This window comes from Amphiprion ocellaris, chromosome 13 (genome assembly GCF_022539595.1).
Source record: "Amphiprion ocellaris isolate individual 3 ecotype Okinawa chromosome 13, ASM2253959v1, whole genome shotgun sequence".
In the NCBI taxonomy this organism is placed as follows: domain Eukaryota; kingdom Metazoa; phylum Chordata; class Actinopteri; family Pomacentridae; genus Amphiprion; species Amphiprion ocellaris.
Genome location: NC_072778.1, coordinates 10,945,812 through 10,972,109, shown reverse-complemented (window position 1 = coordinate 10,972,109; position 26,298 = coordinate 10,945,812). Strand labels below are relative to the sequence as shown.

The window sequence follows — 26,298 nt, the reverse complement described above, 5'->3', positions numbered from 1 at the left end:
AAGAATAGTGAGATGGATGTCAGTCATTGTAGCACATGGGAAGGAAACACTTTGCTGTCTTCCAGCAGGTCGACGAGTTATTATGTGACAGCCTACTGATATCATATCTGAAGATGTTGCCAATAAATTCAAGCAAAACACAGATTTCTCATTTCTCCTGTCAATGTGCTGCATGAATTGTAGACATGGGAGGTCATTTCTAAATAGAAGGTTCTTAGCTAATAGTCCAGTGCAAGTAGGACTTAGGTGTTGATTTGGAAATCTAAACTGCCCCAAATACTGTCTTTGAAATAACATTTTTCTTTGCAAAACCAAATCATGTTGACAATCATTTTGAGTTTCATACACACAATGATAACAACAAAACACTCTTTATATATTTTATTAGAGCAATAAGGTTTTTGTCTCCAAACAAGATTGACAGATGATGATACAAGAAACTCATTTCCAGAAATGCACCATGGTAAATACCTTTTCCTGATACTGATACACAACATAATAACCGTCGGTAGTAATAACCTGAACATTACTTTGTTGGCATTTTGACTTTATTGGAGAGTTGCGAAGAAGAATGACACTAAATATGGAGAACAGAACTAAGAAATCATAGTGAGAACTGTTGTTGACAGCATTTGTGCATGTTCTTTGTGCCTTAAACATCTGATGCTCCAATAAAAACCTGAGTTCTATTACTAAACAAGTGTCCGTACTCACCGTCCAGAATTAGGAACAGCACAGTTTATACATTTCTGCTTGAAAAATTATTTTTTTTGCCTTTAAAAAAGCACTTTTCAAAGTATTTTTTTGTTTTGGTTTCATTGTGGACAGGAGTGAGATGAAATGAGAAAGAGAGATGCAACAAATTTTTTCTGCCAAACTTAAAACTAAGAACATTTCAGCTCGTGGTCAATCCTGTTTGCAAGTGCTTGGATGAACAAGATGCATGTAATTTTAATACATTTAATCATGAGGATACAAGTTGTTCACTAAATGTTACCGATACATCGTACTACAGCATATACAAAGCCCTTTAGTAGTTAAACAAACAACACTACACAATTTCAATACAAATTGCTGACAAACATCTGTTGACTCACTAATCCAGTCCAAAAGCCTTGACAGCAGTGTAGAGTCTCTCTCTCTCTGCTGCTTTGGCCTCTTTCATTGCACTGTCAGCCTTTACCACGGTAAAGGTAACAGCAGAATAAATCCATGTGTCCAAATCCTTCTGTAAAAATAGATGAATTAAAAAATGAGCAATGTCAACACCTTAATATATGAAATGTGAGCTGGCAGGTGGTAATTATATCATATAGGGTCATTTCTAATCTTGTCTTTCAATACTGTACCTGTGATCTTTCCTGATGACCACTGGCTTCTGCAGCATCTGTTTGCAGAGATTTAAGATGAAAGATGGTGTTGGTTCAGTGACACAAATAAATAATGCAAAACTCAGAGCTAGCTTTAGCAAAATATTTTTAGATACACTGAAGTGCGGGAAGCTTGTATTACCGTTGCAGAAAGTTTTCATCTTGAGATTAAAAATGAGAAAGGCTATAACAATCAGACTTGTAGCCAAAGCAGCAGATACCAGAAAGAGAGCTGTATTGTCTGTCTCCAAATCCCACATGCTGGGTGCTGAAAAGATGCAAAGATACAATCATAAATATTTTGGTAAAATTACACATTTAGCAGTAATGTTTCATGACATCAATAGACCAACCAGATTCTACATTAAAAAAGACAAATATTATTAAAGCAGTATATAAAAAAATGTTCTGTAATTACCTTTGATGTCCAATTTTGTTCCATTTCCAAATAATATCTGTCCACATGTGGCCACAGCACAGTAATAAGTCCCAGCATCAGAGGAGGTGACGGTTTTAGAGAAGCTGTAGATACATTTCTGAAGAGACTGAGCCTCAGGATTCGTCTCACATTCATCTTGACTGTTTCCATCAGCATAAATTAATCTGGGATGAGATTCATCTGATCCAGCTCTGAACCAGAACACTCTGTGTTGTTGTTCTGGACATGTTTTCTTCTCAGAGTTAGAGAGGACTGAACACTGCAGAGTCACTGAGGCTCCTGGATGTTCTGGATCAGATGGAGGAACTTGAATGATGTCAATGACATCTGGTTCTGGTCCTTGGAAATGTAAGAAAGCAAAAATTAACAAGTTTGAGTCAGTTTATTGAGAAGAAAACTTGCTGAAAATATTGATTTACAGTCAAACTAAAAACAAATAAGTTCACTTACCTTCAATTCTCAGGAATGTTGTGTTCATAAATTCCATGTTGAGCAGGTTGACTTTTATACAGTAGTAAAAACCTGAGTCATTTAGCTGAGTTTCATGAAATTGCAGAATAAAAGTTCCAGGTCCTTGTTTTGCTGTAATGTGAGGAGTTTCATAAATACCATCATACTCAAAAGCATGTGTTCCTCCCAAGAATTCTGGATATTTTCCAGAAACAAGTCTGATCCAGTACAAGGTTTCCTTATGAACAGATCTCTGGCGAGTGCATGTGAGAGTCACACTTTGTCCGACACCAACAGTCTTTGTGACAAAGGTATGATCGTCGGTGCAGCCTGAAAAAACACAGAGACAGACAGAAAGAAAAAGACTCATTAACGACAACAGACACAATCATGAATGTAAAATCATGTATAAATAACAGAGATTGATTGCAGTAAGTGTGACCTCTCTAAATATACTTACACCCTACTCTGAGCATCAGCAGGAAATAAAACAGGACCAACATTTTCTGATGAATCCACTGGTGACTGAATTCAAATTGAAGCAGACGACAAGATGGCATGCCTAAATGTAATCGCATCAAGTGGGAGGGAACAATTTCAGAGCGATCTGATTGGCTTCTGGTCTTGTTGGCTTTTCACTGTATTACCACAGTGGAAATAATACCAAACATCTTTCCAAACACATGAAACAACACCAACAGCAACAACAGCTTTTTTTCATGTTTCTAGAAAAGAATAAACAAAAGAAATAAACTAAAGTAAAACCTAACGCTCTTGTTCACAACATTTCATTTGTGTTTCTACAAAGGAAACTAACTAATATGGTCAAACACAGATCATACATATATTTTCCAGCCTGATACATTATTGTATTTTGCACTACATGAACACAACACAGCACATTTTTGTATTTTTGTCCTCATTAGTGTTTTGTTTCTGCAGCATTTATGACAGAAACACTTTCATTATTCGGTGCAAAATTTCCTTCCCATTAAAATCAAACTGCAACACATTTCTAGACAAAACTTTGAAACAAGTAATTCTGAAAAACACAAGCGGTTGTTCAATGATGTTTTTTAACATTGTGATTCAGGTTTGGTGATGGTTAAGAGGCTTAAACTACTTTTTGAAGGTCAGGGGAAGATTGTTATTGTATATTATGTTTAAATAGTTTTTGATTATGTTATGAACTCAAATATAACACCTGAAGAAGAAGGTGCATGATGACTGTGGACCATGCAGATTTCACGTTTGTAATTTGCTTTTTTTTTATTTAGATTTTTTTATTCAGATGTTTGTAACGTACTTCTTGTAACAGGTTAGTCAAAGCAGAGAAGCACTGTTGTTGGTTTGATTTTGTCTGTGGTTGTTATGATTGAATGCAAATTTCGTTTTGTTGTTGTTGTTTTTGAAAAAAATCCAATAAAAAATATTGTGAAAAAAAGAACGTTAAATGGCCACTCCAGCAAATTTAGACCTGCGCTCTCCAAAAAAATTGAGCACTTGCAAAAGACAGATTTTCAAAAGAATGATCTAATGTGAAGCAGCAAAGAGAAAGATAACCTGTTTTCGAGTCCTCAATATTTAGAGTACCTTGTTTGTGGAGATTCAGAGGCATTCTGTTATGGCCACAAATGATAGTTGGCCGTCTTGTTTCTCGGTTGGATTTCTTTTGGGCCTCTGTATGGGGAGATGGCATGTGTGGGCCCAACCGTGGCTGGTTTGAGAGCCTTTCCAGAACCCCAGCTGCCAGTTATCTCAGTTAATGAGTCTGGAGTTGAAGATCCTGCACTCCAGCCTTTGTTCTCCCCACCTAATGACCTGTCTGATTGGGCCACCACCCAGTTCCCTCCACCTTCAGCCAACCAGTTGCAGCCATCACCACACCTGGAGGAGATAAATCCTACAACCTAACTCTCAGTCGAGGTGGCTGGGATTTAGTGTGACCAGTTCACCCTGGTACCTCTTTGTGTTTTGTATGTTCCATAGATTTCGTTGCCACTAAAGGGTATATGTCCACTAGATGCATTTTTCCCGCATGTAAACACACTGCATCTGAAAATGGCAAGCATGGTGGGCAGTCATTGGCAGGCCACCATGCGTCCCATGCACTTTCCATGGGGATACACAGAAGTGATATTTTCCGCAGTGTGACTCCCAAAATTTACCCCACAGAGAGGGCTTAGGAGCATGTTTCAGACCATTCTGAGTCATTTGGGATAGGTTTTTGGTGACACTTTTTGGGTCCCACACTATAAGTTAGTGTAGGATTAGGGTTAGGAATACGGGTAATAACCACTATCATCGTTTTGAGGATCATCTGTTTTTAAATAACTTATTTTGTAAACACAGTAGAATCATGAAACCCGGGTCTACCCCCCCCATTTGTGCACATGGCCTTTCCAATGAGCCTGCCCACAAGTCTGTATGACGTAAGGAAGTGGGCATTACTTTGGAAATTTTTTTATTTTTTCTGTATTTTGGGAACAGAAGAGACTCGGGATCAAGACTGGCGTGTTCAGCGTGGTCGGTGGATCACACTAGCAAACGTTTAGGATGTTCAGTTTGGGAGATATTTGCAAACATTTTTGCCCTTTCACTTTCAATGGGGATACACAGAAGTGATATTTTTCTAAGTGTGACTCCCAAAATTTAGCCCACAGAGAAGACTGAGGAGCATGTTTCAGACCATTCTGAGTCATTTGGGATACATCTGACATTCCCCAAAATAATTGAAACATTTGATTAGAATTTGCTTGACTGGAATACCGTATACAAGTGTCTTTTAAAATCAACATATCCAGTGTGAAGGTCCTGTAATAAATCTGCTTTTTTTGAACCCACAGATTGATATATGGGACACTTCAGGAAATGTATCACCAGGAATGACCAGGCTCCATTACTTTGTTTATGTATGTGTGAGAATCAACTTAAGAAATGAATGAACTTCCTGAGAAACAAATGTGGCTCTCATACTTCCATTGATGACATTGGACGAGGTTTGAGCCGCAGGACATTTAACACCTGCAAAATGATTTTAATTCCAAAGACTTTACTGGATTTTCTGAATGCGATACTGTCTAGGGAAACTGTTATTCAGTATTTTTCTACATTAAATCTTCTCCCTTCCTTATTTTCCCATTTGACTGGATTTGAAATGCATCACATTATATGCATTAAGAATGTATAGGCCTCACAAAGAATAGTACGATGTCTGCAGCACTCAGTTTAATAAATAATTTACATGATGTCTGATTTGTGTGAATTTCTAAAAAAAAAAATCCAACCTATCACCACAATAATACATAAAGATAAAGACGCCATCTTAGATATTGTGTGGCTCAACCGGTTCAGAAGCTCCACATCATCAGTGATGACCCGCCCACTCTGCTGTCAGTCACTTCAGCAGGAAGATCACAGCAGACAGAGTTGGGCAGGTGGTTGTGGTCTCAGCCTCCATCCTCTACACTGCTTCATCTCTGTTCAGGAGGCTGGTTAGAAGGAGAAGTAGAACACTGCTGATAGTATCACAGAAACACATTCACACTGAAGAGATCAAAAGTTTCTGACTCATCAGCTCACATGTACTGATGTGAGAGAGAGAATTCATGTGATCCTGTCAGAAATTAAAATAAACCAGAACCCAAGACCAAACTGGGAGGCAGCATGAGAGACTTTCCCAAGAATATGCTTTTGGTTGCAGTTAAATGATAAAACTACTAAGTCGACTAACTTTAAGAAATTCTGTGTGCTGCAGCTTCACTACAAAAGTGACAGAACACATGACAATATACTACAGTTCAGGCCACCAGCAATGACTTTGGCATTAAAGCAATACCAGAGTAGAGTAGGAGTTTCTGGAACAACTTTCACCTACTTGCAAAAAGTAGAGAAGATGTTAAAACTGCAGTAACGTTTGTCTCATTGGAACATTTTTGTTTGGGCTTTTATCAAGGTCAACATACTGTTGACCACAAGGCAAAGCATGCTGGTCTGACAATGACGTTTTAACACAAAGCTCCTCAGCAGCATAAAACCACAACATCCCTGGTTCAACTTCAGCTGTGGACTGCATCACTTCACACCTCCCTCTATAACCCCATGTTGTCTGTTCACTCTTCATTGTCCAAAAAGGCAAATCTATGAAAAAAATATCTAGAAAACAGCTGTTAATAGTACAAATGGAAATGGAGTTTTGACCATAAAGATCGTCCTACAGTCCAAACAATTAGTTCCCTAAATCAGTCATTTCTGACACAAAGCTGCATCCAATCAGATTATACAAAATACAAATGCAGTTCTACATACAAGAAAAGTAACGACCAGAAAATGTGATTTAAAACAAAACACCGACATAAAAAGTTGCTTTTACTTATATCTGTTGTACTTTATGGCTTCTCTTTGTGTGCACAGCACTGTTCACACCTGAAGCACAGACACACAAACACACAAATTCAGTCACCTCTGACAAACAAATGATGCATGGAAACTTTAGCACTGCTGTGGTTGGTCTTCTAAAGGTGTGAATACAAAGGGGCTGTTCTTCCTGTTTCACTCGGCTTTAATGTCAGGAAGCTGGTCTTGCACTGCTGTGTATCTATTTCAAAAGTGCAATTTAATGAACTTATATCTTATGAAATGTTGTAATTATTGTAGAATCATAACTTACAGGAGAAGTGGCTGAATGTTGTGCGAATAAGGTTTGAAATGTGATTGATTATTGATTTGACAGCATTGAGGAGCTCTGTCCTGGTTTATATCACTTTGTTCAGTGATGGACTGGCAGTCTGTCCAAATTAAGAATTAATGAATCAATAAGTATGCATTCAAGTTAAAATAAAATGACCTATTTACTGTTAGCTTACAGATGCCTGTAGTTTAAAAACACAAGAAAGATACAGTTTGTGTTTGACATGAGAATAAAGTGAAATGAAAACAATCATTTCATTTTGTTAAGCTAAAATTAAACGGCTGAAGCCTTTTGTAGCTCTTCTCTCACTTCATATCCGGCTATAAACAGCTTCAGTTGTTGGTCAAAGGGCGGAGAAATGGTTCACCACAGGTTTTCTCTGTCAGTGTAGCTGCTGCATGTGGCTCAGTTTGTTGTTCTCATGACAGACATACAGAAGGCCTTTAGAAGTGCTGTGAGATCAGGAAGATAAAAGGTCTTTTCATTGAAGGAACCATCGTTTCTTAAATACGAAGAATTTCTCAAGTGAAAATCAAGATGTTTTACCTTGTAGACATGTCCATATAGTGTTTCTTTAAAAAAAAAAAAAAAAAAAAATAAATAATAATAATAATAATAATAAATAAAAAAAGCCAGAACACTATCATGAGGGAAATAATCTTTAAAAATCATTCCTGACCATCTTGAAAACATGAATTCAGACGGTCAGGGTTTCATAGACAGACAGTTTTTAGGGGTTTAATTAATGTCCAGAAGTTTAATAAAGACAGATTAATGATGTTTGAAACAAAATGCAACTAACACATTTATACTAGACACACTTTTGTGTACAGTTTTGGCTGGTTGTGGTGGACAAACACACTGAAATTCATTGGTTAACCTATCACATGTCTACTCTTCTCTGTTACTTTGTGTCTCCATGTGTGCATGGAAGAAATACTGGCGACAGCTAAAAAGTTTGAAAAGATCTTATTCACAGCAGACATTCAGACTCACAAAACATAAATGTATCTCAGAACATTGAGCAGCAGCTCTACTCTGACTTCCCTCTGAATGTTCAAGCTTCTTGCTCTACCTCTAAGGCTGAGCTCAGTCACCCTACAGAGAAAACTCATTTCGAACGCAATCTCGTTCTTTAGGCCACAGCCCAGAGTTAATGACCACAGATGAGACCTTCACCCTGCGGCTCAGCTCCCTCTTGACCTTAACAATCTGGTATAATGCCTGCATTCCTGCTGACGCTACACTACACCATCTGTCCATCATATGCTCCAATTTCCTATCACTCACGAAGAAGATCCCATGATATTTAAACTTCTTCACTTGGGGCAGCACCTACCCCCAAACCCAGAGGGAGCAGTCCACCAGTTTCCAAGAGAGAACCATGACCTCAGACTTAAATGTACTGATTGGCATTTAAACCGAGTCACACACTGTTGCAAAGCACAGCATGCTGAAAGTCATGGTCTGATGAAGCCAACAGTACCATGTCATCTGCAAATAGTAGAAACGAGATCCTGAGGTCCCCAAACTGGACACCCTCCTCACTTTTGCTGCACCTTGAGGTCCTGTCCATGCATGTCACAGTCAGGATTGGAGACACGGGGCACCTTTGGCAGAGTCCAACACCAAAAGGAAACGTGTTAAGGTATGTGTTCACTGGATCCATCAATTTGTCGCATCCCATTCATTGTCGATGTGAAACGGACCATGTTGCATAGTGGTTCCATTGTGGTGCATTTTGAGCTGCGATCCCATGCATCTCTCTAGACCTCATTTGCATAAAGTAGACTCGGCTTCTACTTTATGAAAATTCGATGTGGCATCTGATGCATCACAAAACTTCCGTCAAACGTCTAAACTCGCCATCGAACGAAACGAGGACAGATTCAGCAACTGCACAAGTTATTTCTTGTCTCAAATGCTTTCAGAAATACTTTTCGCTGAACTTTTTTCATAATAAAAGACAAAGTTTGTGACTGAGCCAACGCATCTACCAGACTCAAGCTGAAAGTGCTGTCATGTGACCATGTAGTGGCCCACGAGTGACCACCCACCAAGCGGGCGATTTTCGGATGCGGTGCATTTACATGCAGGAAAAATGGATCCAGTGGACACGTACCATTAGATTTTTGCTTAGAATGGCTCTGGTTTTACGAGTTTCTGAATGGTTCATAACAGTGGCCCTGTTACCCCATACTCCCATAATACCCCGCCAGGGCCCCTCAAACGACACAATCATAATCCACAAAAGACATGAGGATTGGCTGGTCAAACTCCCATCTCCCCATCTCTTAGCAGCTCTGCAGGGGTAAAGAGCAGGTCCACTGTTCCATGGCCAGGACATAATCCACATTGGTCCGAGTGAATCTGAGATTCAACAATCAGTTTGAGCCTCCACTCCAGCTCCCTGGAGTAAACTTCCCTCGGGAGGCTGAGTAGTATGATTCCCCGATAATTGGTACACACCCTCTGGCCACCTTTTTAAAATTGGGAACCACTGTCCCAGTCTGCTACTCCACAGGCACTGTCCCCGATGGCCACTGGATCCGATAGAGATGTGTCCATCAAGGCAGTTCAACAATGTCCATAGCAGTGAATTTTGTGCACACCTGCTGCCTTGCCACTGAGGAGTTTTTTGACTATCTCAGCGACCACGAACACAGATATTGATGAAGTTCCCTGAAGCCTTCAGTCGTTGTCTCCACAGCACAAGATGTATTAGAAGCAGCTCTTTCAACTGCCCAACAATGGGTTTTCCCACATGGCTGTACATCCACCACATTTGTGTCCACCAGCAGGCCACGACAGGCACTTGTAATCTTCTGGCCACAGCTCCTAACAGCTGCTTCTACAATGGAGGCAATAAACATGGCCCACTCAAATCTCATGTCCCCAACTTTCACAGGGATATAGGAGAAACTCTTCTAGAGGTAGGAGACCCTACAGACAGGGGCCTTCACTGGACATTCCTAATTCACCCTCACTACACCTTTGGGTTTACCATAATCTCTGTATCTCATTGACAAAGTACACTTTTATGAGTGATTTTCCTTTCTGTGTGTCTCACAATCAGTCTTATTTTGAGTTCTCCACATCTCATTACTTTTGTTGTGGGTTTGGTCACATTTCCTCTCATTTACTTTGCAACTCTTCCTCAAATCTGCAGGTAAGTACAGCTCAAATATTTTCAAGTTCATTTTGTATACTATAAAACCCTGTTCACACATGACTAGTACTACTAAGGATGGCAGTTTGTAAGAATTGTGAAAGTTGTTTGCGATTTTAATTCCATGGAACCTGTCATATCTATAATTGGTCTTCCACTGCACAAAGGTCCTGTGATAATATCCATTTTGTACAAATTAGCATTTAATTTATTTGCTATGGTATATTTATTTATAACTTTTGTAACATTTATTGTTTTTTCTGCACCTTTCTTCTGCCTCCTGCCTGCTAGAAAATTACAGCTGTCCATATTTCAAATGAAATATTGATCAGCATTTTGCTAGCAAATTCGGTAGACTTGTGTCACAGCATTTACTCCTTTAGAGCTCCAAACCATTACAAAACTAAAATCTTGAAGAATAGTTAGATGGATGTCAGTCATTGTAGCACATGGGAAGGAAACACTTTGCTGTCTTCCAGCAGGTCGACGAGTTATTATGTGACAGCCTACTGATATCATATCTGAAGATGTTGCCAGTAAATTCAAGCACAGATTTCTCATTTCTCCTGTCAATGTGCTGCATGAATTGTAGACATGGGAGGTCATTTCTAAATCAGAAGGTCCTTAGCTAATAGTTCAGTGCAAGTAGGACTTAGGTGTTGATTTGGAAATCTAAACTGCCCCAAATACTGTCTTTGAAATAACATTTTTCTTTGCAAAACCAAATCATGTTGACAATCATTTTGAGTTTCATACACACAATGATAACAACAAAACACTCTTTCTGTATTTTATTAGAGCAACATAGTCTTTGTCTCCAAACAAGATTCACAGATGATACAAAAAACTTATTTCCTGAAATGCACCATGGTAAATACCTTTTACTAACACTGACAGACAACATAACAATCGTCAGCAGTAATAACCTGAAGATTTCTTTGTTGGCATTTTGACTTTAATGGAGAGTTGGGATGAATGACACTAAATGTGGGGAAAGAGCTGAGAAATCATAGTGAGAACTCTGCTGTTGACATTATTTGTGCATGTTCTTAAACACCTGATGCCCCAATAAAAACCTGAGTTCTGTTATTTCCCCTTAAAACAAGTATCTGTATTCACCTTCCAGAATTAGGAACAGCACAGTTATACATTTCTGCTTGAAAAAAAAATTACTTTGCCTTTAAAAAAAAAACTTTTTAAAGTATTTATTTGTTTTTGTTTCATTGTAGACAGGAGTGAGGTGAAATGAGGAAGAGAGATGCAACAAATGTTTTCTGCCAAACTTAAAAGTAAGAACATTTCAGCTCGAGATCAATCTTATTTACAAGTGCTTGGATGAACAAGATGCATGTAATCTTAATACATTTGAACATGAGGAGACAACTTGTTCACGAAATGTTCCTGATACATCATATTACAGCATATACAAAGCCCTTTAGTAGTTAAACAAACAACACTACATTATTCAATACAGACGCCAAACATCTGTTAACTCACTAATCCAGGCCAAAAGCCTTGACAGCAGTGTAGATCCTCTCTCTCTCTGCTGCTTTGGCCTCCTTTATTGCACTGTCAGTCTTTACCATGGTAAAGGTGACAGCAGAATAAATCCATGTGTCCAAATCCTTCTGTAAAAATAGATTAATTAAAAAAAATGAGAAATGCCAATGCCTTAATCACTTTAATGAATTAATACATGTTTTAAATGTTGTCAGTCTGAGTTTTCAGTACTCCACCTGATGACTTTTCTGACCACATTTTTTCTGCTGGGCAACAGCAGCTATATTATAAAATACATAGATAACAATAAATAACAATGCAATTGTTTGAAAGTATTTAGTTTGTTGAGAGAAATATGAATAACTTGCATTACCTTTGCCATAATCACAGTTGTTTTCCTTGATGCTGTAAATGAGGATGGCTATAATAATGACACTTAGAGCTAAGAAGATGCACAGCAGAAAAATGACTGAACTGACCGTCTGTGACCACATGCTGAATCCTGAAACACAATAAAAAGGAGGAAATATTGAAAGTGAAAGATGAGTAAAAGTAAATGATATGTAATGCCACCACTTCTTAGATGATTGTTGATCTTGACTCTATAATGTAACGTCTGAATATTCTAATTTTCTGATAAACAGAATGATGATTTGTTACCTTGATTAACCAAACTAGTTCCATTTCCAAACAGTATCTGTCCACATGTGGCCACAGCACAGTAGTAAGTCCCAGCATCAGAGGAGTTGAAGGTCTTAGAGGAGTGATAAACACAGCTCTTCTGAGTGTCAGATCTCTTCTCACATTCATCAGGTCTGTTTCCATCAGTGTAGATGATGTCTGGATGAGATTTATCTGATCCAGGTCTGAACCAGAACACACTCAGATCTCCTGAACATGTTTTGTTCTCAGAGTCAGAGAAGACTGAACAGTGGAGAGTCTGTGATTCTCCTGGATGGACTGAATGTGATGCTGTGGACTGCTGAACAACAGTGTAGTCTGATGTCTTCTGACTGTCTCCTGTGTAATGAAAAAACTGTTAACAGGATGACACCTCAAAACATGTATACAGTAGTACTTTAGTGCTTGAAACATTTATAAAACATGATGAAAGTTGCTCACATTTTTACCTTTTACTATCAAATATGTCCCACTCCATTTTGATTCCACGCCATAGAATGCAAATATTGCACAATGGTAGATTCCCTCGTCTTCTTGGATTGTTGTCAAAATAGTCAGGTTGGTAAATCTGTCGTCACTATTAACTTTCCATCTTGAGCTAGAAAACTTTGGTGCAAATTGAGGCAGTGTATGCTTCCGCAGAGTCACAACTAGTTTCAGATTATCTCCAACACTCTGCTTATACCAGTGGACTTCTCCTCGGTCATGATCATTATTAGACCGAGCACATGGGAAGGTTGTAGATTCACCAGTTTGAACTGGGATCACTGGAATGAGTGTATCTGGATTGAAAAAAAAACATAAAATACACTGGACAGTAAATAAAATGATCAAAAAAATCTACCATACAAAAATGTCATGCTTACAATTAGAAAGCACTCACATCCTTGATGAAGAAGAAGCAACGTTATCCAGAAGACGATCATCTTGACATTGTTTCATGTCAGGGACCTTGTCGCTGTTTGAAGGAGTGTAGGCGGTGATGTAACTTGGCCAAAACCCTCTTTGTTACACTGACAAATGCACCTGATTGGTTGTCACAGAAGAAAGATTCAAAAGTGCACTTCCTGCGTCACTGGTCTCATCCAGGGTTTGCGGCACGTCTCACCCCCACTTATTCATTTCCTCACTCATTTAGATGATAAAGCATTTTGTGTTAGTGAATGTTACATGCTCAAATAAAAAAAAAAAAATCTGGGTTGAAAGGTATTACCATCCTCTGCCCTCACTATCAGCTGCACATCTGTACACACAACCAGGTACTAAAGACAGCAGAGATGTCTTATGATGTGTCCACTGTAAAAGTGTGAACAAGTATTACTTCAGCTAAACATATGTTTCAGTAGATTTGTGACGCTCTCTCTTGGCCAAATGATTACAGGTTCACAGATTTCGCCACAGAAACAGGAAGTTCATGGTTTAAATCAGGCCAGGGGCGTAGTGTTGCGTGTGCTAACTTTTTTACTGTTTACTGTTCAACAAGAAAATGTGCTCCTCTTCAAAATCCTTCAAAATGAATAATCTCCTGAAGTTAGATTCCTACATATACAGATTGTTCGTAATAAGGAACACATCAGTAATAAAGGGGAACTCCAGATCGTTTTTTCCGCTTGCCCACAATCTGGGAACAATACATACAGTTGTGAACAAAATTTCACATACACTTGAAAAATCTGTGTACACCACAGTAGTCTGAGTTTTCAATGACTCCTTAACTTTGAATCTTGTATCATGGAATCATTGAAACCCATGTTTTTTTTTGTCACAAAGAACATTCATACATTTTGTTTCTTTCATAGATTTATTCTTGATCTTCAGAAAATATAAGAACAATCTGCTGAGTTAGCAATATACATATAGCAATGTCAGTTCTTGGTTAAATGTCCTTTTGTCATTTTCATAATGTGATGGAGCCGTCCACAAGCTTCTGGGTACTTCTGGTTATATCTTTGATCAGTCTTTTTGACAGAATTATTGCAGCAGAAGTACAGCTGTTGGCTCTCCAATATGGACTTGTTTTTTTTTTTATTTTTAATTTTTTTAAATTTTTATTATCCCTTATTAATCCCACGAGGGAAAATTCTGATTTTCGCATATCTCCCAATTGGGGGGAGTCAGAGCGACGGGTCAGCCACGGTACAGCGCCCCTGGAGCAGGAAGGGTTAAGGGCCTTGCTCAAGGGCCCAACAGTGGCCACATCAGGGCTTGAACCTCTGACCTTCTGATCTGTAGTCCAGAGACTTAACCGTTGCGCCACCACTGCCCCAAAGAAGGGTCTGGTTTTGAACCAGGGACCTGCAGCTCCACAGGTAAACCCTGAACAAACTGAGCTACAGATCAGATTCTTCAGTACACTGAAAATTTTCTTAAGGCCAGTTCAAAAGCTTAGTTCTACCTTTATTTAATCATTTCTTTACCACTTGTGAGGCTGTTTGAGGTGACTGTCTTGTTGGAACATCTGACTGTGTTAATAATCCAATCTTCTGGCTGATATTGTAGGTGTTTCCAAAGAATGTAAAGGGAATTCTCCTTCTGTATTTCATCATTTTGTGTAAAGTATCAATTCCACTGGCAGCATAACAGCCAGAGCATAATACTGGCACCAACATGCTTGATGGTAGATTTGGTGTTCTTTCTTTAAGAGGGACACCTAGCACTATAAACAGCCTGTCGTTTAGCCACTGCTCCTTTCTGGGAAAGATGGAAAATAGTGCTACAAGAATAATTTGGTCCAACATAAACTGCTAAGTCCCCATTATTGCGCACTTTAAACTGTGTTTTACAGGTTAATTATGAGCCAAGTGGAATTCTCAAAGAGGTACAACATTAAATTAGCACAATAAAATTACAAAAAAAGTGCAATTTTTCAATATTCCTTGAAGAATTAAAAACAACCTCTGATGGTATTATCCACTTTATTCGTCCAATGATCCAACTCCATTAGATAACCAGTGCTGAGAAGTTTATTTCAGTACAGATTCAGATTCTGTAAACTTCAGATTGTGGACACAGTTTTGAGCACAACAGTAATCGAATTACATTTTCCAGTAATATTTCAGTAGGATTCTTGTTTTCATTGTTTTCCTGAAATCAGCTATTTCGTCCAGTCAAAAATCAAAGGTATGGTTTGAAACATAATCTGCAGGAGCTTGAATGGTCAGCAAACTGAAATTAATTAAATTAAATGTTACAAAGCAAATTTTTAAACATTTTCTTGTCTTCAACTTCTGTTACAGTCTTCATGCTTACTACAGCCAAACTGCATCCTGCTGCTCATAATATTTTACTAAACAGATAAAAAATATAAACAAACATTTCCTGAATGAATGAATTTTGAGGGTCACAATACAATGTCTCTGAACTGTCATCGTTCTCAGCTGAAGAGAAGCTTTTAGAGTGACACGTGGATCTGATCATCAGGTTGATATCAGCAGAAACATGAAGTAACTACTGTAAGTAAACATCTCAGGGAACGCAGTCAACCAACAAACTGCTTTGTCAACATCTCAAGTTCTATTCTGTGCTTTACATTCCTGCTGTTATTTGTGTATATACATCTGTATTTGTTTGAATACTGTAAGAGACTGCCAACAGAATTTCATTATATTTTTATATACAATGATAATAAACACATCTTTGATCGTTAAGCCCATTTCTCAAGTGAGCCTTCAGCAGATTGACGGGGTCGAGGAGATTTTGTCTTTTTTCAAAAAACAGTTTGCTGTCAACAAAATTGAGAATTTGCATTCATTCATTTTCATTGGAAAAGATCAGCACTATAAGCGAATCTAAAGTTTTTCATAGACACATTCACATTTAGCTTTTAACTTGAGAATACACACTTTCCTCAGTCTTCAACTCCATCTTCTTCTCTCCTCGTGCAGCTTTCCTTCCAGAGAAATGCAGCGCAGCGTAGTTCAGATCATGTCCACCTTCAGTCTGAGCAGGAAATAAAGCGCTCATTATACAATCATACTACTATTGGCAATCATTTTATTGAAATAACCATAAATAATGTGATTTAGTATCATTACTTACAGTATCAAACACTGGTTGGCTCAAATTGTCATGTCTTCCTTGTGATGAGGTGGATTCTATTCCCAATGAGGAATAAAAGCAGAAATATTATGGAAAACTTTAGAATTTTTTCCCACAGTCACATTTATATGGTGAAGGTCTCATGCGTGCATGAGTGTATTAATTCACATTTATCTACAAAGATCCATTTAGTCAGACCACAAATTTGGAACTTCTTGAATAAAATCTCAGCTGTACTAAAATGAGAAATCAATATATAACATTTACTTGTGAACTGTTCCTGTGCTGCTCTTCGCTGGCAAATGACAACGATATTCACAATCACAGAAATGACCAAGCAGATTATTGCTGCCACCAGAGCAATCATCTGAGACTGTGCAGCTTGTAAATGAGCATCTGAAAGAGAAATAGAATAATTACTGAGGATGTTATTAACATATTTTGTATATCTTCAGTGCTGAACATAAAATCATACCATTGGTCAGAGTATTTCCATTTCCAAACAGTATCTGTCCACATGTGGCCACAGCACAGTAGTAAGTCCCAGCATCAGAGGAGTTGAAGGTCTTAGAGGAGTGATAAACACAGCTCTTCTGAGTGTCAGATCTCTTCTCACATTCATCAGGTCTGTTTCCATCAGTGTAGATGATGTCTGGATGAGATTTATCTGATCCAGGTCTGAACCAGAACACACTCAGATCTCCTGAACATGTTTTGTTCTCAGAGTCAGAGAAGACTGAACAGTGGAGAGTCTGTGATTCTCCTGGATGGACTGAATGTGATGCTGTGGACTGCTGAACAACAGTGTAGTCTGATGTCTTCTGACTGTCTCCTGTGTAATGAAAAAACTGTTAACAGGATGAGACTTCAAAGCACATTTTGAAGGTCTGAGAAAAACCTCAAATGTGACTTAGTAGTTTTACATCATACTCATGTGAACAGGAATTATTATAATAATAATTTGGACATACATTTAAGAAATGCATAATAAATGTCTTCATAATCAGACTGAACTGAAATAGGGTTAGTCAATTTTCATTACATGTTCCCTGATAGATATTCTTCAACATGTATACAGTACAACTTTAGTGGTTAAAGCATTTGCAAAATATGTTGAAAGCAGCTCATATTATTACCTTTTACTATCAAAAATGTTGAACTGCATTTAAAATTGGCAGCCCACTCAATGATTGCACAGTGATAGATTCCCTCGTCCTCCTGGATTGTTCTCAAAATAGTCAGGTTGCTGAAATTGTGATCACTATTAACTTTCCATCTTGAGGTAGAAAACTCTGGTGCAAACTGAGGTGCTGATCTCAGCAGAGTCACAATTAGTTTCAGATTATCTCCAACACTTTGCTTGTACCAGTGGATTTCTCCTCGGTCGAGACCAGTATTAGACCGAGCACATATGAAGGTTGTAGATTCACCAAGTTGAACGGGGATCACTGGAATGAGTGTATCTGAATTAAAAGAAAACATAAAATGCATATGAAGCTAATGCACAGTAATTTAGGAAATCCACCATCTAGAAACATCGTGTAAAAATGAGAAAGTACTTACATCCTTGATGAAGAACAAGCAGTGTAATCCACAACACGATCATCTTGGCATTGTCTCCTGTCAGGGACCTTGTCGCTGTTTAAATGAGTGTAGGAGGGGATGTAACTTGGCCAGAACCCTCTATGTCACACTACTAAATGCATCTGATTGGTTGTCACACAATAAAGATTTAAAAGTGCACTTTCTGCCACATTGGTCTTGTCCAGAGCTTTGAGGAGTGTCACACTTCATTCTCCTCTTTCCAGTAACTCATTTTAATGACAGTGTTTCAGCATTTTGTTTTAATGAATGTTACAATTTTAATCTTACAGCTTTCCATCTTTGTTCAGTAATTTCCATCCTCTGCCCTCATTGTCAGCTGCACAGCTGAACACACAACCAGCAGCTTCAGACAACATACATTTCCTTTGATGTGTCCACTGTGAAAGTATGAAACCACAAGCATTAGTTCAATCACACTTCTGGGTCTCATTGTGCCTGAACACTGATGAGCTTAAATACCTCCTCTTCTTACCTTCAACACTTGACTATATGAGATGGCTGCCAGGGTGCAGACACACAATTTGGCACAGTTATTATCTAGAGTGAGTACTGGGCGATAACCATGTCAGGCTACCCCCAGATGAACACAAATAGTCTGTCACAAGCAGGCCATCCCTGGGAGCCTTTAATCTCATACTGATGCTGCTTTTGGCTGGTGATGTTGAGGTAAACTCTGGACCCCAATATTCATTATTGCTAGCTGGACAAACAATAACAGCACCATCAGCTGGATCACCTCCACTGCTGATTGGGCTTTTATCACTGCTAGCTGGACAAACACCCCGCTGGCCTGGCTGTCACCACTGCTGGGCAGGACTGGTTGACCAGGACCTCCACTGCGTTAGGCGTATTCTTCCACAGTGTTTGCCATGGCGCTGGGGAGCATTGAGGCCTGCCTTTGGCGAGAGCCACTCTTCTTTCTGGAAGAGCTCTAAAGTGGAGGTGTGTTCAGGTAATCTTGAGGAGCATGATCTAGTGCAGGCCTGCTGGAAAATGAATGCAATTTCGAGGTTTGCTGACTCTGAAGCTGGCTTGAGATTCACTTGCTACCGAATATATCCAACCTACTAACAGGTGCTATGATGAAGAGATAATCAGTGTTATTCACTTCACCTGTCAGTGGTCATAAAGCTTGGTGAATGTGAAAGCGAATCACAAATGGAATAATATTTGAACATTTTGAATATTTGTGAGGCAGCATAATAATGCACCTCACCTGACACTATGAAGTAGTCTAGTGGATGTTTCAGGGACAACTACTCTACATCTACTGAGACTGAAAGTATACACACAATCTAAAAAGCAGCATTTGACAGACTGGAACATTTTGGTTTGTGGCTTTTATGAAGGTCAACATATTGTCAACCGCAAGTGAAGACATGTTGGCCTAAATATGAAGTTGTTCTTAATATGGAATGTTTGAATACCATAAAACCACAATTTCCCCAGTTCAATATCAGCCAAAGAGCTCTGTGTTGCATTCAATCATGTGTGTAAATCTGTGACACAATGTTGTGTCTCAGCTGTACAAGTAGCTCAAAGATACATAAACAGAAGGGCGGGCTCAGAAAGAGTAATTTTTTTTTCTTTTTTTTTGTCTGCATTTGTTCTCATTGTTTAACTCCACAAAAGAGGTGTCAACAATGTATGAGATTGATGCATATTTTAGTCTTGCAGCCAAATATTTTAATATTTAGTGCATGTGTGTGACCATCACCAGCCCTCCCTGAAAGCTAAGCAGAAAGAAAGAGTAATTTTAAAATGCAATTTAAAACAAAAGAACAACAACCAAAAAATATTTGCAGATTATTTTTGCCTTCATTTTAAAGGGCTACCAGTGAGCTACAAGAACAGCGGTGCTGTGGTAGCTCACTGGTAGCCCTTTAAAATGAAGGCAAAAATACTGGAAAAAAAGAAGGACATAATAAAATTTCAGAAGTATTTATCAGGGGCTTTTCTTCCTGTTTCACTCTGCTTTAATCTCAAGAAGGTGGTCTCGCACTGCTATTTATGTTTTTTAAACATACAAGTGGAATAACACGATCTTACTGTTATGTATATTAATAATATCAGAACAACTTACAGGAGAAATTGACCATCTTTAATCTCACCAATCTGTGGTTTTGTGGTTATTGCTGGTGTTGGCTGATACATGAAGGGAGGATCTAATCATTCATTTGTCCCACCCTGATCTTTTTGGCAAGAGCAGGACGTCATTGACTACTGATTAGACTTCCTGTAGTCTGTTCTAGTTTGCATCACTTTGGCACAGTGATGGCAATCTCTTCAAATTAATGATGAATAAATCAGGAAGTATGCATTTAAAATAAAACAAAAATGAACAATATATACTGCATAGTTTCAGTTTATAGATGAACACAGTTGTAGATATCTGTAGTTTAAAAACACAAGAGATACTGGCTGTATTTTAAAAAAGAAGACAGTAAAACTACAACAATAATCCCACTTTGTTCAGGTAAAATTAGGCCGTTAAAGCCTTTTGCAGTTCTTCTTTAACTTCATATCTGGTTAGAGGCCATAATTAGGTCTGTTCTCTGTAAACAGTTTCAGTGGTTGGTCAAAGGTGGAGAAATGTTTCACCACAGCTTTTCTCTGTCAGTGTAGCTGCTGCATGTGGCTCTGCTTGTTCTCTTGACAGACATGCAGGAGGCCTTTACAAAGTGCTTTGACACCAGGAAATAATATGATATAATATATTTATATTTACATTTAACTTTTTTTAAATTTAAAACATAGACATTGTGTCAACATCATAAAATTTCATGCTTCTATCTGCAGCTGTGGAAAGCTGTGGTGTACAAATACTTTGTCAGAACTACTGTCTGTCTCTAAGTTTCAGTCGTTCTCAGTTTGTGTCTGTATGCACACATGGCAAACACATCATGTGAAACTTGTAAAGGTGTCAGAGTCCCTGCTTCTGCCCTGATTTGCTGTCAGTCTTTCCTCCTCCTTCAGCCACAAGTGTGGACACCATTGCTGCACTGCATTGCTAGAAGGGTCAACCACAAAAGTGTCTCCTGTGCTTTTCATGCCCTGACAAATTGTCATAAAAGATTGACAAAAGCATACATTAGAATATTTAAAAAAAGGCCTGCTCAAGTGCTCACAACATGATTAAGATTTAGTCTAATAAGATTTATTAGGAAACCCAGGTGATTGTGATGTTCAAGATGGACAGACTTTTGTCACAGAAATAAAAACACACCAGTCAGTCCCAAATGGGAAAATACTTCGGTAGTTTCGGTGGGAAAATTTTCTAAGTTTGACTTGAATTTTCCATTTGCACAACAAGCCCTTATTGTCACAATGGATGCTGGAACACAGGAGCAGGTGGAGATTACAAAAAGGTTTATTTAGCACAGAAAGTAAACCCAAACCAGTCTAGAATGGGAGAACACTACAGGAGCAAATCAGCCCTATTTCAAAAAAAGGGGTGAAAGTACAAAACCTAGATAAAACTCTAATTAACAAGAGATGGCAAATCTAAGAAAAACAAAAATGAATTAATTAAGCTGTAGTAACAAAACAGAGATACTCTGTTTCAAGGCCGTAACAGGAGAGTTAAGCTAAAGGGAGCAGGCAAGCTCAGGGGATTGGGGTTCAGCGAGATGAGCTGGAGCTGGAAAAGGCTGGGAAATGTCAGAGTGGGGTTGGCAGCAGGTATGGACAGACTGTAGGCAGGATCAGGGTGGTCAGCTGGGTGCTGCGAGGTCTGTAGGGGCTCCGACCTCCCAGTGGATGTCTGAGCTCCTCACCCTATCTCTAAGGCTGAGCACAGTTACACTATGGATGAAACTCATGTCGGCCCCTTATAACCACAGTCTTGTTCTTTTGGTCACTACCCACAGCTCATGACCATAGATGAGGGCTGGAATTTAGATTGACTGGTAAATCAAACCTTCTTCACCACAGCAGTCTGGAACAATGTCTGCATTACTGCTGATGCTGCAACAAGCTGCCTGTCCATCTCACGCTCTTATGCATTTTCCCGTCACTCATGGACAAAATCTGGAGATACTTAACCTCCTTCACCTTGAGATCCTGTCCATGAAAACCACAAACAGGATCAATGTTAAGGGGCAGCCATGGCAGAGTCCATCACCCACACAAGATGTACTTGACTTTGGACCAAGAATGCAAATACAGCTCTCACTTTAGTTGTACAAGGAACAAATGGCTTGTAACAACCCTCTGATCCACTCAAAGTTAAGCCTTTGTTAAATCCACAAAACACATATGAACCGGCTGGTCGAACTCCCATGACTCCATCTGCAGCTCTGCTGAGGTAAAGATGTGGTCCACTGTTCCAAGGCCTGGAGAAATCTGCATTGCTCCTCCTGAATCCATGGTTCCACAACAAAAAACAAACAAAACAAAACAAAGAAGGGAACCAGCACCATGGTCTGCCCCTCTACAAGCACCGTACTCAATAACCACGCAATACTGAAGAAACATTTCAGCAGAGACAGTCAAACAATGTCCAGAACCTTCAGTTTCTCAGAGTGAATCTTGTCCACATCTGGCACCTTGCCACTGAGGAGTTTCTTGACTACTTTGATGATCTCTGCCATAGATATGTGCAAAGATTCTCCTGAGTCCTCAGCAGAGGATGTATTATCTGGATAAAGGCATTCCTTGAAGTTCTCTTTCCTCTGCCTGATTATGTCCTCAGTCAGGGTTAGCAGTTCTTACTTCAGAACGCCTCTTTTCCTATTTATCAGTTTTTGTCCAAAATCTCTTAATTATCACACAAATTATTTTCATTTAGTTCTCCTTAGTCCATGGATATATGGGGTCACTTCCGGCAAAGTCAAGGCATCAGTTAGGGAAAAGTGTAAAGACTATAAATGACTTTCTGTGCTGGGAACAGACTGAGAAGTCGTGACAAATCATAGCCAGAGTATTACCAACCCCTGGATAGCAGGTCAGGTGAAAGAAAGGACGTTTGAGCAGTAGAGCAGCAATGAAAACCCTAGAGCCACGCCATGAATGTGCATAAAATTGTTAAACCATATATGTATAAATGAGAATGAGTTTGTTTTAATAGTCAAATCTATGACATGAAAATTCAGCTTCATTATCTTCATTTTGCTTAAGAACTCTTACTTTGTACTTTTGTCTGGGTCTACAGAACCTTAACCTCTGTGTGCCTCACTTTGCTTAGGATCAAAACATTTAATATCTTTGACATATAAACAAGTGGATGCATCTGTTTTCTGATCATTCACTGAAGAAAGTTTAAAAAGTGCATTTTGGATAAAATTTCAAGGGACCTATCACCATGTGAAAGAAGCGGTTGGTCAAAACAAATTGTAGCAAATGAAAGGTCTGAGTTTTTTCCTACATTTCATACTAGACTCATCTTTAAGATATGATGCTTTCTATGTCAACATTATTTTCTAACATAGTCAGATTTTAACACTTACAAATGTTGATTATAGCTGTGAAACATTTGTTAATGTTTGATCTGATAATTTTGAGAAATCACATTGATCAAACAAGTTTGGAGCATTTAGTGTTTGAGAGTCTTTCAGATTCTGCTCTGATAGTGTTCAGTTATTGTTCTCTGTTCTGTCGGCCTGTTTCCATCGTCACTGTACTTTGTACGAGGCCAGAAAAACAGTCGTACAGGAATCATCGTGGCATTGATTCCTTGAGTAAATAGTCTTAAATTTGACATTTCATTAGTGTCAAAATCTGTCTGTAACATTGCAAATATTAGAAAAACTATTCAGTCAGATAATATGCATATGCATAATATGCATATATGATACATATGCTAAGATTTAATTCTGCAATGAATGCAAGTTTATGCTTTCAAACTACACACATCTTGAAAACAAATGAATCTTAAAGCAAATGTAAAAAGAGAAAGTTTCAGCAAAGAAATGAAAAAAAAAACCTTAACAGCTTTTACATTTCATGTGAACTTTATTTATACATTGGTTTTTTCCAATGCATTTTTTCTTTAAAAGAAAGAAGCAACAAATGTATACAAACATTATTTCATTTAGCAGATTTGTTTTACGTTACATTAAGACAAATAGTTTAGCTTTGTGAAAATCCATTATACAGTGCCAATAAAAAGTATTCATCCTGCTTGGAAGTGTTCAATTTGAATTGCTTTTCAGCATTGAATCATTGATTTTGACAATAATATACACACAAAAAGGTTTTTCCATGTTAAAGTTAAAAGAGATTTCTACAAACCATTGTCAATAAATTAAAAGTATAAATTGGTCAACAAGTAGTTGCATTAAAAATGTCCCCTTTCAAGTCAGTATTCAGTAGATGCACCTTTGGCAACAATTATAGCAGAAAGCCTATCTGGGTAGATCTCAATCAGTCTCACATCTGGACATTGTAATTTTATCCAGTCTTTCTTTGCAAAAACTGCTCAAACTTTATCAGGTTACACTGGAATCGAGTGATTCGCTCTTTTCAAGTTCTGTCAAAAAATCTCAGTTGGATTGAGGTCTGGACTCAATAATGTTAAAATGAAATAGCATTAAAGTCATCCAATAGTGAATATTCTCTTACTTGCTCAGAACTGAAATACAAGCCCCAATGTGGCTGAAGGTTTCTCACAGTGCATCAGAGAAAAAAAGGAATATTACCAACAATTTGCAAATTCCGTCTGTTAATTTCTTGCAGAAGTGTTGACATCAGTGTAGATCGTCTCTTCTTGAGATGTTTTTGCATTTCTTCTCTCAACTTTTCTCTTGTTGAAGGCTGGAGCAGAATAAACCAACGAGTCCTCATTTCTCTGAGGAAAAATACGAAGTTGTATTTTAAAATATGAAATGTGAGCTGACAGGTGGTAATTACCTAATGTAGGGTTATTTCTAATCTATTCTTTCAATACTGTACCTGTGGTCTTTCCTGATGACCACTGGCTGCTGCAGCATCTGTTTGCAGGGATTTATGAATAAAGAGGGTGTTGGTTAAACTACACAATTAAATAATGCAAAACCCCATTTGACAAAATATTTTTATATACATTAATGTGTGGGAAACTTATATTACCGTTGCAGAATTCACAAGTTTTTGTCTTGATGAAATAAATGAGAAAGGCTATAACAATCAGACTTGTAGCCAAAGCAGCAGACACCAGAAAGAGAGCTGTATTGTCTGGCTTCAAATCTCGCATGTTGAGTGCTGAAAAAATACAATCAGAAATATTTTGGTAAGATTACACATTTGGGAAAAAAGTTTCATATCATCACTCAACTAAATTCTAAATTAAAAATGACAAATATTATTTAACCAACATGTAAAAAAAATGTCCTGTAGTTACCTTTATTGTCCAATTTTGTTCCATTTCCAAATAATATCTGTCCACATGTGGCCACAGCACAGTAATAAGTCCCAGCATCAGAGGAGGTGACGGTTTTAGAGAAGTTGTAGATACATTTCTGAAGAGACTGAGCCTCAGGTTTCGTCTCACATTCATCTTGATTGTTTCCATCTGCATAAATTAATCTGGGATGAGATTCATCTGATCCAGTTCTGAACCAGAACACTCTGTGTTGCTGTTCTGGACATGTTTTCTTCTCAGAGTCAGAGAGGACTGAACACTGCAGAGACACTGAGTCTCCTGGATGTTCTGGATCAGATGGAGGAACTTGAATGATGTCAATGATATCTGGTTCTGGCCCTTAGAAACATATACAAAAATATAAACACTTTTGAGTCAGTTCATCTCCAAGAAATCTGTTGAAACTATGAATTTATAGTCTAATAGAAGCAAAAATCTAGTTTATTTACCTCTGATTCTCAAGAATGTTGCATTCATAAATTCCATGTTGAGCCGTTTGACTTTTATACAGTAGTAAAAACCAGAGTCATTTAGCTGAGTTTCATGAATTTGCAGAATAAAAGTTCCAGGCCCTTGTTTTGCTGTAATGTGAGGAGTTTCATAAATACCATCATAATCAAAAGCATGTGTTCCTCCCAAGAGTTCAGGTGATTTTCCAGAAACCAGTCTGATCCAGTGCAAAGTTGGCTGTTCATACAAATATTTCTGGCGAGTGCATGTGAGAGTCACATTTTGTCCGACACCAACAGTCTGTGTGACAAAGTTATGATCGCCGGTGCAGCCTGAACAAACAAAGAAATGAAAAGAAAGAAAAAGACTCATTAACGACAACAGACACAATCATGAATGTAAAATCATGTATAAATAATAGACATTGATTTGTGCAGTAAGTGTGACCTCTCTAAATATACTTACACCCCACTCTGAGCATCAGCAGGAAATAAAACAGGACCAGCATTTTCTGATGAATCCACTGGTGACTGAATTCAAACTGAAGCAGACGAGAAGATGACATGC

At 38.3% G+C, this 26,298-nt stretch overlaps 3 protein-coding genes across 4 annotated transcripts; all 3 read right to left on the bottom strand.

Annotated features, from left to right (window-relative positions):
- Nucleotides 1–366: 366 nt before the first annotated feature.
- Nucleotides 367–26,298, bottom strand: LOC111581190 (signal-regulatory protein beta-2-like). 2 transcript variants are annotated; one of them, XM_023289283.3, is made up of 6 exons: nucleotides 26,197–26,298; nucleotides 25,731–26,063; nucleotides 25,261–25,620; nucleotides 24,990–25,121; nucleotides 24,834–24,871; nucleotides 23,888–24,729 (listed from the first exon to the last, which is right to left on the bottom strand). In XM_023289283.3, the coding sequence occupies exons 1-6, from the start codon at nucleotides 26,294–26,296 to the stop codon at nucleotides 24,604–24,606; spliced, it is 1,089 nt and encodes a 362-aa protein (XP_023145051.2). In that variant the 5' UTR covers nucleotides 26,297–26,298; the 3' UTR covers nucleotides 23,888–24,603. The 2 variants fall into 2 exon arrangements, with proteins under 2 accessions (XP_054872261.1, XP_023145051.2); XM_055016286.1 differs by lacking the exons at nucleotides 23,888–24,729; nucleotides 24,834–24,871; nucleotides 24,990–25,121; nucleotides 25,261–25,620; nucleotides 25,731–26,063 and adding exons at nucleotides 367–1,228; nucleotides 1,350–1,638; nucleotides 1,789–2,148; nucleotides 2,260–2,589 and having other exon boundaries at nucleotides 26,197–26,245.
- On the bottom strand, nucleotides 10,895–13,318 carry LOC111581276 (uncharacterized). The gene is made up of 6 exons (XM_023289398.3): nucleotides 13,183–13,318; nucleotides 12,749–13,081; nucleotides 12,279–12,638; nucleotides 11,992–12,120; nucleotides 11,855–11,898; nucleotides 10,895–11,746 (listed from the first exon to the last, which is right to left on the bottom strand). The coding sequence occupies exons 1-6, from the start codon at nucleotides 13,223–13,225 to the stop codon at nucleotides 11,615–11,617; spliced, it is 1,041 nt and encodes a 346-aa protein (XP_023145166.3). The 5' UTR covers nucleotides 13,226–13,318; the 3' UTR covers nucleotides 10,895–11,614.
- Nucleotides 15,189–17,954, bottom strand: LOC111581267 (uncharacterized). Its single transcript, XM_035956974.2, has 6 exons — nucleotides 17,901–17,954; nucleotides 17,474–17,800; nucleotides 16,813–17,169; nucleotides 16,605–16,733; nucleotides 16,338–16,393; nucleotides 15,189–16,238 (listed from the first exon to the last, which is right to left on the bottom strand). Exons 1-6 carry the CDS (start codon nucleotides 17,941–17,943, stop codon nucleotides 16,116–16,118), a joined length of 1,035 nt encoding a protein of 344 aa, XP_035812867.2. The 5' UTR covers nucleotides 17,944–17,954; the 3' UTR covers nucleotides 15,189–16,115.

Excerpts from the sequence above, each read along its gene's own strand:
- LOC111581267 (XM_035956974.2), bottom strand. The coding sequence starts at position 17,943 with ATGATCGTGTTGTGGATTACACTGCTTGTTCTTCATCAAGGAT. Across the intron at positions 17,801-17,900 it reads GCTTGTTCTTCATCAAGGAT|ATACACTCATTCCAGTGATC; the intron begins GTAAGTACTTTC and ends CTTTTAATTCAG. Across the intron at positions 17,170-17,473 it reads AACATTTTTGATAGTAAAAG|GAGACAGTCAGAAGACATCA; the intron begins GTAATAATATGA and ends TTCATTACACAG.
- LOC111581276 (XM_023289398.3), bottom strand. The coding sequence starts at position 13,225 with ATGATCGTCTTCTGGATAACGTTGCTTCTTCTTCATCAAGGAT. Across the intron at positions 13,082-13,182 it reads GCTTCTTCTTCATCAAGGAT|ATACACTCATTCCAGTGATC; the intron begins GTGAGTGCTTTC and ends TTTTCAATCCAG. Across the intron at positions 12,639-12,748 it reads GACATATTTGATAGTAAAAG|GAGACAGTCAGAAGACATCA; the intron begins GTAAAAATGTGA and ends TTCATTACACAG.
- LOC111581190 (XM_023289283.3), bottom strand. The coding sequence starts at position 26,296 with ATGTCATCTTCTCGTCTGCTTCAGTTTGAATTCAGTCACCAGTGGATT. Across the intron at positions 24,872-24,989 it reads AACTTGTGAATTCTGCAACG|ATGCTGCAGCAGCCAGTGGT; the intron begins GTAATATAAGTT and ends CCCTGCAAACAG. Across the intron at positions 24,730-24,833 it reads GTCATCAGGAAAGACCACAG|AGAAATGAGGACTCGTTGGT; the intron begins GTACAGTATTGA and ends ATTTTTCCTCAG.